We start from the raw sequence: 10,374 nt of genomic DNA on the forward strand, positions 1-10,374 counted from the left end.
TTGGATGGCGATAGCTAATGGGTTGTGGCTGCAGTCTTTACTCCGTAGAGCCAAATGAACGAAATAGAAAATAAGGATGCTTTTTCCATTTGCTCAATCCAAGCCACCCATTGCCATTGGCAATGGCTTTGAAAACCGGACCGGATCAGACTATCTGACCAATTGACCCAAGAGCTGTTGATTTGGTCAGTGACTCGCTGGATCAGGGTGGCTGAACCATTAATCCTTCATTCTAGATAATGGTTTTTGGTCATATTTTATTTTATTTTTTAAGTTAAAACGGACTATCTATTAAATTGGACAATTGGACTGTTCAACCCAAGAATTGGTCCTCAGAACAGTTTTGGGTTTGGTCCAGTTTTTAAAACCTTGGTGTTGGGACTAGTGACTTGGGATGAATCGGATATTGCTTGGCCTGATTCGCTAAGACCCAATATGATGAGATTATATAAATATAAATATATATAATTTATTTTTAGTATTATAAAATTATATTAATTTTATATAAATTTATTGATATTTTAATCACAATTCAAAATAAAACAAAAACGAAGTTGTTTTGATTGATTGAACTCGGAAAATAGTGCAGAAAAAATAAAACTTTCAACTGATGACGGTGGATTTGCCATTATGGATGGCAATGGGTAGGGCATCTAATTAAATTTCCTTCAACTTGGTTTTATTTCAAAAAACAAAACTAGATTCCAGAACATATTTTTTAGTTTTAATTTTGGAAACAAAAAACACATATACAATTGTTGTTGCTCTAGAAACAGTTGTTTGGAACTATTTGTTTGAATCCTGGCCCCGGAGCTAGAATTTAAGCATCTGTTTGGTATTGTTGCCGTTGCTTCAGAAAACGATATCACATCAGTATTACATTGGAAAAAATAGTGCTCCAGGAAACTGTAGTTTGTTTGGAATTATTTTTCCATAAAAAATGATGCTCCAAACCACACCTTGAATATCGGGAAAGTATGGCTTTGAGTAACGCTAAATGTGATAATTTCTGGAAGTACAATTCGTTGCTACGAATAGGAATGAGAGGTGGTAGTGATGTGGCACTAGATAATGGGTATCAATGCTGAAAACGTTTCCCGAAGTATTGGTGCCAAACAGAAAAAGTTGATATTATTCCATAAAACATTCTACTCGACAACAACAATTCTAAACAAAAAAAAATAAAAAACACTATTTTCTGATAAAACGGTGCTCCCAACCCACACATCTGCAAACGGTAATGCAGCATCGGTGCCAATTGCCAATTTGCCAAACATATACTAGAGAATCTCTCTCTCCATTTTATTTCGTACCTGGTACATTGTTCTCATCAACTCTTCGCCGGAATGGCCAGAATACAGAACACCGATCGAACCACTATGCCACCGGATCCTATTAGCTATTACTATCGTTTTTTATTGTTAAGAATTCAATGATGGGGTGTGAATGTGATCGGACAGGTTTTATCCGGTGGCAGAGCGAAATTGACCTGAAAGTTGCCACGTGGAAAGATTTAGGTTCACTTTCACTAGCTCAGCAGATCCCACTTAGCAAGCATAAAAAGCTAATGATGGGGCGTGATAGGACAGTTTTCCCAGGTGGCAAAGCATCTTGAGCCGAAACTTGCCACGTGGATAGTTTTAATTTCATTTTCACCGGCTCAGCAGCTCCCACTTGGCAAGCATAAAAAAAAGTAGGATTCCAAACATGTTGGATTCAAAGTTCAAACAAAGGAACCGCCCTCTTGAAATGATTATGGAAGGAAACAAACAAGACTTCTTAAAAAGCGATGAAAATAAATGTTAAATTATGCCACCTCCCACCAACAAGGTCCAGGTTGTTTGACCCATTACTGTTCATGTGACCCCACTATCCGTCAATCTGGACCACTCGATCGGTGGACAATCTGTTCGATGAGTAAAAATCCCAACATGGTTCTCTCTCTCTCTCTCTCTCTCTCTCTCTCTCTCTCAAGTCTGGTATATTTATTTGATGAGCCATGAGCCCACAAGGACTCAGAGTGGGGCCATCCGCAAGGTGGGAATGGTTATGATGAAGAGAAAGACAACGTGGGATGAGAGTTGAGGGATGAACCTATGAAGGCGATCACAACCGATCAAAACTTCAAAACCAAGAGCCAGTGTCATGAGCTTCTCGCAGAGTGGCAGTCGACCATTGAAATTTGACAGTGAACCAGGTCATCCTGCTCACCAAAAGCTTTCTAGCTCCCTGAGTTACTCACGTAAATCACGCGTTCATGTTCTCTCTCTCTCTCTCTCTCTCTCTTATTTTTATTTAGTTTGTTCCGAAAAAGAAGCAGAAAAAACCCTTGTAAATTTTATTGAAAACCCACTTCAGAAAAAAAAAATTCATTACTCGAATCCTAGAGAGGAGAGAGAGAGAGAGAGAGAGGAGTAAAGGAATGGCAGAAAAAGAATGGTAGGGTGGTTAAGCAAGCAAGGAAGGAAGGGAGTACAGGAGTACCATGGGAGTCTTTTATAAGTCCACGGAAGCAAATGTTATGGGAATATTGCAGTGGACAGAGTGGCCAAGAGAGATAGAAACAAAGAGTATGGTGGAAGCTGTAATTGTATCTCTGTTAGAATAACAAGCCTTTTGCAGTGATGTAGGTGACACTCGGTAGGGTGGCTTTGTACTGCCTTTCCCCTGTACTAAAAGTAGTTGTAGTAGTGAAACAACTGAAGCTAAAGTGGGCTCCCCACAGAGAGAAAGAGAGAGAATCCACAGTGATATATCTGTTAGATAATGAGAAAAACACTGTCATGATAGTTGATCAGTACTAAATAACAACAGTTTTTCCAGCCGATGAATAAAAGACAACAAACAAGAGAAAAAAAAATTAAAAGAGAATATGTCTCACCATATCTATATGTCTTCTTTTCTTCTTTGAAAGTTGAAGCTTGAAACTGGAAAGAAGAATATCTGGGGTTCATTCCTGATATTTTCTGGTTTGCTGATTGTTTGTATAACATAACAAGATCCATTTTCTGCTATAAATAAACAAACAATGAGATGGGACTTGAATATCAGATTGACTACATAAGCAGAATTCAGAAACAACAAACGCTATCAACAGTGGGAAACCAAAGGAGCATTATGTATATCAATCCCATCTCATCTTTTGTAAATAGAGTGAGACCCAAAAGTAAAGAATGACAGAGAAGGAAAATCAGTTTTGTCTCTCTCACACACACACACACTCTCTCTCTCCAAGGTCCTCTGAAGTAAAGGCTTAAAAGAAAGGAAACCTGTTTGCCAAACAATGGAAAGGAACCTTAAGATACCGCATCTCCCTCCTCTCACCATCTCTCTCATTCTAATGTATGTTGACGGGCTAGCATTCAATACACTTTCAAACCACCACTTTTTCAGACACCACCGATTCCACCAAATCATACTGTTCTGAAACTAATTATTACGAAAAGCCCTAGGCAGAGAGGCAGAGAGAGAGGCTGGGTGTTCCTTGGCAGGGCTAGGCAAACCTCACCCAGTAGCTGGTGGCTACTGCATACTGTTATGTTGCAGCAATCCAGCAGAGGAGGCTAAGAGCCTGAGACTCAGGTCTGGAGACTGACTGAACATGAAACAAATCAAAGATATGGCATCAAGCCTATTTAATAAGAGTCTCAAATCCATTACAGATCCCAAGGAAGAGGTTTAGAACGAGCGAGCGAAACAGAATTTCAAATTCATAAAGTACCCAGAAATATAAAATATAGAAAATTGTGTATCAAGACCACCTTCACCAATCACCAATCACCACCCACGTGATAACAAACCACATGAATCCATTAACACCCGTAATAGATAGATGGGGAGTTAGATATTACAGATTTCAAAGAAATATCGAGGTGTGTCTATTTTCTTCTTTAATGAATCAAAGACCATTAGCTGCTTTTCTTTTTATTGCTAACTTGCTAACATAAATTCATAAACAACCAACCTTGCTCCTGTATGATCATGCGCCTTTGTATAGGAACAGAAAATTAGAAGAAGAAAACAAGAAACATAAAAGAAAATAGACAAAAACGAGAACAACTAAACATGAACAACCACAATTATCCATCATTCTTTGTCCAAAATAAATGATGATAATAATAATATAATATGATCTACCATTTTCTGCTCCCCTAGCTTAATTAGTCATCATGTTAAGCTGCAGAAAAATAAGGCAAGAAATCCGGAAAGAGAAAACCAAATGGACAAAGAAGAACAGCAAGGAGAAAAGAATATTAACCAAGATAGGTTTTGTCATTTTCTCTATTATCTGGTATTCTCTTTTTGTTTTGTTTCCTGAACAATATAAACCCTTTTCTCCTGATCAAACTAAGGTAACCCACTGTATTGATGTAAATCCGTCCATGCTTGAGTTCCGTTCCAGCTGCTGCTCGTATTAACGTTACTGTTTGCGGCAGTGGTGGTGGTGGCTGTTTGGGTGTAAGAGTTATCGAAGAACCACTCGGTGGTTGTGGTAGCAGAACCACTCACGCCACTTTTTGTTGGATTTCTAACGCCAGAAACCTCCGGTTTTGAGACGTCCAGGTTCTGAAACGAAATGGGTTGTGGTTTCTGCGCCTGGTTTTCGAGTAGGGCTGTAGGAAGAGAAGAAACAACGCTTTCTTTCTGATTTTCTCCACCAAAAAGCATGGCCAGCCTCTGCTGCTGCAACTTCCAGTGAAGATCTTGATTGATAGAACTCAAAGACTCGATGGAAGATGCAAGGCTACTGTGAACATTCATCGAACCATTCTCCTGAATTCCCCCACTGAACTTAAAACCCCCACTCTCTCCTTGTCTACTAACTGAGGGAACATGGTAATTAAAACCCATCAAAGACCCAGAATTTGCCGCCACCTCATCGATATTGAAACAAGAAGGATTGGTGGCTGCTGCCGTTGTTGCTGCAGTAGATGAGATATCTCCATATGAAAGAAACTGGTTATTATAAGCACCGCCTGCGGTTGAAGAATGGAATCTAGAGAAAGGAAGGCCGCTACCTAGCTGAAAATCCATGGCAACTGGTGAGAGCCCATGAAAGAACTTCAGTCCACCTGTGTCAGACGATGCAGCGGAGTCCTTGGTATCGCCGGAGAGTCTTGAACCTGATTTCGTTCTTTTGTTTTTCCGGCAACCCCCGCCGATCGGAACGTTGCGCAAGGCACCTCCTTTGGTCCAGTACCTTCTACATGTCTTGCAGAAGTGTCTTGGCTGAGTGAGACTGTAGTTGTTGTAGTAGCAGAATTTGGTGTTAGGAGAATCGCATCGTGGGCATTTCAACGGTTGCTCGGGTGGCCTTAGTGATGCAGTCTTGCGGCTTCCAGTGTTCTGGTTATCGTCGTTGGTCGGCGGATTTGCCGGAATATTATCTGGAGAGATCATGCCTCCTACTATAGAGAGGGGGAGGGGGGAGACTAAGGGGGGAATGGAACAAGGACCAAAAAATGAGGCAAGGGTGTGTTGTTGTTCGGGAAGTTGAGTACTTCAGTTTCCTCTTCAAGAAGCAATCAAGAGACCCAATTCAATAGTTTCATGCATGGGGTTGAGAGATGGTAGATTCTGCTTGTGATCTTCATCAAAGAGGGGACTCGGAAATGAAAAATATAAATTCCACTTGAGATAGAGAGTTCGGATTGATCGGATAAATAAACATCAGAGAGAGAGAGAGAGATTGCCAGAAAATATAGTGGCTATGTATATATATTAGAGAGAGAGAGAGAGGGAGAGAGAGAGAATAGAAAGTTGTTGATCTGATCCTAAACTGGCAGAATGGAGAGATCGAGAATGACAAAAAAGCAAAGTGAAGCATGGGTAGGTGTTTCATGATGTGTGACGGATCATAAATGCTTGCACCTCCACTATTTTTTTTTCATAAGAAGGTCTAAGGGCATGCTCATAAACAATTAATTATGCCCATCTTATTCTTAGAACATAATTAAAAGGGTAATTAACTTCCAGCTTCATTAATTAATTTCCAGTTTTCTTTCTTCTGTTTTTACCTAGGTTTTGCATGTGGACATTATTAATGCTTCCAAAGCATGGATGCAACAATTAATGCATGGATGGATTCATACATAACTTAGTACATGGTTATGCTTGGATGGATATCAGATTGGATTATTGGAAGCAGAATACTAAAGCCAGGAGGCCCAGGACAGCAGTGACAGAGATAGTGGATGTTAGAGAGAGAGAGAGAGAGGGGTCAGTGAGGCAACAGCAGCAGTGGGGCTGCCAGTGGCTGCAGCCTTGTCTATTACTCCCCATGTTAAGCCCCTTTAAACGAAGGGGAGCCCCCCCCCCCCCCCCCCCAAGTTGAAAGGAAGCCCCACTGCCCTAATAACAATTACAAATAGGTGGGAAAAGCAATCTTTTCCTGATAGTGTTTTCTTTTTTTCTTTTTCTTATATATAATAGCTTAATGTTTGATTAATGAACTCTGCATATATACTTATATTACATGAGTCAGTCTCAGTCTCAGACTGAGGAGAGGAAGGTACGTTTAGATATGCCCCCATAAAACTGCAAGGATAAAAGCTATCATTTCTCACCTCATCATTTCTAAAATTGGATTTGACGGTCCTGATGATTCCTTATCTTATTTTTTCTCTTTGATCGTTTGAGTGAAAATTTTGGGAATCGGACACCTTATTTATTATTTCTCTGATTTATGGGCAAGACAACAAGAAGAGGGTGAGCCGGTGAGGTGACCCATGAAAAAGACTGTCTGGGAAATGCTTAAAAAAAACGATTGGAATATAACAACCTGGGGAATTGATGGAACGGACATGGGCAGCAGCGCAGTGCAATAAACGGGTCTGACCTGAATTAGATCAGCCAAAATCAGATGATCCAAGAGGTTGGGGTTGGGATGTTTGTTTGATGTGATGGGTGGATGTGGATCAATACCCGATTATGATTTTAAATTGTGTGGGTATTTTTAGAATCCAAATCCGCTTCTTATATCCCAACGTGGTTGATATGAACCATCTAAGCTCCTTGTGGAATCCATGTAAAATTTTGCACCGGTTCAATTTTGTTGGCATTTGAATGGAATATAAATCAAGATAAATTTAAAACTTCAGTCCCGATTAATCGGTGTTTAAATGGAACGAAATTTAAAGACTCATTTAAAATAAAGTTTTACATCAATTATCGACACAAGTCAAAATCTTTTTATAGTTCAGTATGAAATTTCATCGAGGCTTTACACCGCTTCCAAACGCAGCCTAAAGGATAGGGTCCCCCTAGAATTCAAATTGACTTTGTATGATCATCAGGAGCTCTGTATATATATAGCCCACTTTGAATTGATGTTTTACCAAAGTGATCCAACTATATAGAAAGCAGCAGTGTTTGTCATATGTGTATAAAGCTCCAATACAAGGTGAGTGAGGTATAGGGTGGTGTGGAGTAGGTAGAAGGTCCACTATACATTGATTACAAAAAGTGAGAAAATGGAGCTAGCACAGTTACCTCAGCCCTAGTTATTATGCAACCAGTACTTACTATAAGATAAAAGATACTTTAGTCAAGGGTCTAGAGGCTCAATCCACTCCAATCTCCATGTTCAAAGATTGGACACTGGAGGGAACAGAGAAAGAGTGCATATTCAACCTGATTAGGTCAGATTGATGTCTACCCTAGCTTAATGCATCAGAATTCAGGTAACCAGATTGTGTGGTACCACTCCGTCGTCAAGACATAATCACAACTTTAGCTGTAGTGGCTGAACTGAATCACTTATTGTTTTGCCTTTTAATGAATAATAAATCATTAAGCTGAGCCAAAGGTTCCAAACATCTCCTGATGAGTGAAGGAATTAGAACCCACATGAACATGAGAAAAGACAAGAAGAAATGTAGCAAGGAGTGTGGTGTTGAGTGTTGAGAAAGAGTTTAATTGTTGGTTGCTGCACCGCCAAGCCAAGGTGGTTGGGTTGGGTTTCTGAGGCAATCGAATCGAGGTTGGTTAGAAGTAGAACTGACGCGGCACGGGCTGAGAGAAACTGCAGCGGCGAGAAATAACAGGCGAACGGCAATTAAGCTGCTACCCAACACTCACACAAACTTGATACAGGGTGAAGGTAGGGGGCTCGTGAGAGGACTGGCTTTGGCTGGATTCCCGTGAACTCAGAAACCCAAAATCCTCCAATGTCCGGAATCCGGATACTCCACTCCAGTAGGCTATCTAACACCTATACGCCTCACTCATTCACGTGCCCCTCAAACAAACCGGAAAAAAAAATGTAGGACCCACAATTTAGATGCCAATCCCACGGTTTCCAAGGGACTCATGTGATGTTGATGAACACGTCACCCACTCGGGTGTTAGGTCTGATCTGAGGACAAGATAGGTTGTTGATTCAATTCTGTTCTGTCCTTTAATTACCATGACGCCCTTCGGTGTTGCTGCCTAATTTCAGTCCTATAACAATGGTATTTCGGTCATTTGGAGAAAATTCATGGTTGACGAAGGAAGAGAAAAGAACAGAAAGAAACCCTACTTACACTGCTAAGCCTAAAACCCCGAGGAGGAGGAGGAGGAGGAGGAGGAGGAAGGTGGCAGCGGACTGCTGTTGGCGACACGTAGGAGGCGTTTTGGCCACGTGGGCTGGATGAGTCTGAAACACTATCGACTCTCGCTCTGTCAATAATTGAATTAACGGCATTGATTCATTCATTCATTCATTCTTGTCGTTGCTTCTGCCTTCTTCAGTTGCTGCCTTTCTGCGGAATTCGCATCTGCGACTGCTCTTCCTCTCTGTACGTACGAAGAGAACACACAGCAGCCAACTAGTAGAAGAAGATCAAGAAATGTGTAGAGAGAGGAGAGAGAGAGAGGGAGAAGATGTATGTGCGCGTACGGATCGCGTGGTTTATGTGGAGGATAGGAAGAAGCAGAGCTCGCTCTTCTATGAGTAAGAGAGGCTATTCTGGTCATTTCGGGCTCTTCCCTCTTGTCGCTATCTACCACGTACATACGGTATTCTATGCTCCCGACTCCACACCGATCCTTTCTGGGGCTTTTGTTCGAAGTGTCGCTCTCTCTTTCAGTCTCTCTCTCTCTCTCTCTCTCTCTCTCTCTCCCCAAGTCTGTGTGTCGTATGCATATCCAGAGAGCTTCCCCTTCCCCCTAAAGCGCGCTTCTGTCCCACTCGGCGCTAACCCAGTTCCTGAATTCTGGACTCTGGACCCTGAACCCACCCATTTTCTTCTCTTTGAGTCCTGACCAATGACCAGCCATACTGATTACTGGCACTCTGAATCAGGCTGATCATCGTAGAGGACACCTTGGACATGGGACGACTGCCCCCCGTCCCAAAGGCCAAAGGCCAAAGGCAGCTGGTAGCTGCAGTCTGAGGGGGAGGGGGAGGGGTCCTCAGAACTTGCCACGTGTTCTCACCGGCGACTTGAATCAGAGCATCAGGATCCGATATTACTACACAAACAAAATCAGCAAGCATCTGATGGCTTTAGAATCTTTGGCTGCCTGAGAAATGCATATTGTTCTTTTTAAGGCTTAAGCTGTCTGACTCATGAAGGGGAGTTGTAATAATGCGTCAAATATTATACATTATGGCATTATGCTTCCCTCCATGTTCCATCATGATTTTCAGCTCCATGAATAGTCAAGCCGGGCCCTATTGAATAGTAGGCCCTGATCGTCCAAGCTTTTGAGGCCCAGACCACTTTACAGGTGTTTTGGGCCCCAGACCCAAGGAATATTTGGTCTTTTTTACAATTTGTTTCTTCTGTCTTTGTCTGATCTATTTCTCTTTGGTGCACTTACAGGTGCCACAACGAAGGGGGTGGGCGCCCTCTGAGGTGGCCTATCATATGAGGTTCCACCAAACATAGAGCATTTAAGCTCAGTTTGAAAGGAGCGCAAATACATGGTTTCATTTTTGTTCATTATGGGTTTTATTAAAAAAAAAAAAACTATGAAGGGCAAAATTGACTGCGAGAAGGTAGTTTTGGAATTAAGAAAAATTATAGAAGTCATGTGACATTGCATGCGAATGGTTTATAATGGCAAGCTAACGGTAGAGGAGAATTTTGTCCAATGCCAGAACTTAAGGATCATTAAATCATTTTTCTAACAGTTGGATAAATTTTTATCCATTTGTTAAACGATAGAAGGGTACTTCCAAGTATTTAACCCTATATGAAAATATCTTTTAACAGAGATTTGGGATCAAATCCCGCTGAAGGTTAAGGGGGAGGATGGACTGCCCCTCCCGGGTTGTGTAGCTCCATGAAAAAAATGAACATTCTAAGTTCAAACCAACCACACTTTTTGTTTTGAAATTTCAGTTAGGACCTCGGCTGGGACACTGGATCTGCTACAAACTAGACG

General features: G+C 41.4%; 1 protein-coding gene across 2 annotated transcripts; it reads right to left on the reverse strand.

Annotated features, from left to right (window-relative positions):
* Positions 1-1,722: 1,722 nt before the first annotated feature.
* LOC148850711 (dof zinc finger protein DOF5.7-like) lies at positions 1,723-5,685 on the reverse strand. Of its 2 annotated transcripts, XM_088943665.1 has the most exons (3): positions 4,362-5,683; positions 2,882-3,008; positions 1,723-2,756 (listed from the first exon to the last, which is right to left on the reverse strand). In XM_088943665.1, the coding sequence occupies exons 1-2, from the start codon at positions 5,398-5,400 to the stop codon at positions 2,887-2,889; spliced, it is 1,161 nt and encodes a 386-aa protein (XP_088799791.1). In that variant the 5' UTR covers positions 5,401-5,683; the 3' UTR covers positions 1,723-2,756; positions 2,882-2,886. The 2 variants fall into 2 exon arrangements, with proteins under 2 accessions (XP_088799791.1, XP_088799792.1); XM_088943666.1 differs by lacking the exons at positions 1,723-2,756; positions 2,882-3,008 and having other exon boundaries at positions 4,031-5,685.
* Between the last annotated feature and the right edge of the window lie 4,689 nt (positions 5,686-10,374).

This window comes from Nelumbo lutea, chromosome 5, assembly GCF_056320005.1.
Source record: "Nelumbo lutea isolate HS-2025 chromosome 5, American lotus-T2T, whole genome shotgun sequence".
Classification (NCBI taxonomy): domain Eukaryota; kingdom Viridiplantae; phylum Streptophyta; class Magnoliopsida; order Proteales; family Nelumbonaceae; genus Nelumbo; species Nelumbo lutea.

Coding starts and splice junctions, on each gene's coding strand:
- LOC148850711 (XM_088943665.1), bottom strand. CDS start 5,400: ATGATCTCTCCAGATAATATTCCGGCAAATCCGCCGACCAACGACGAT. Junction 3,009..4,361: donor GACGGATTTACATCAATACA/GTGGGTTACCTT, acceptor TATTTATAGCAG/AAAATGGATCTTGTTATGTT.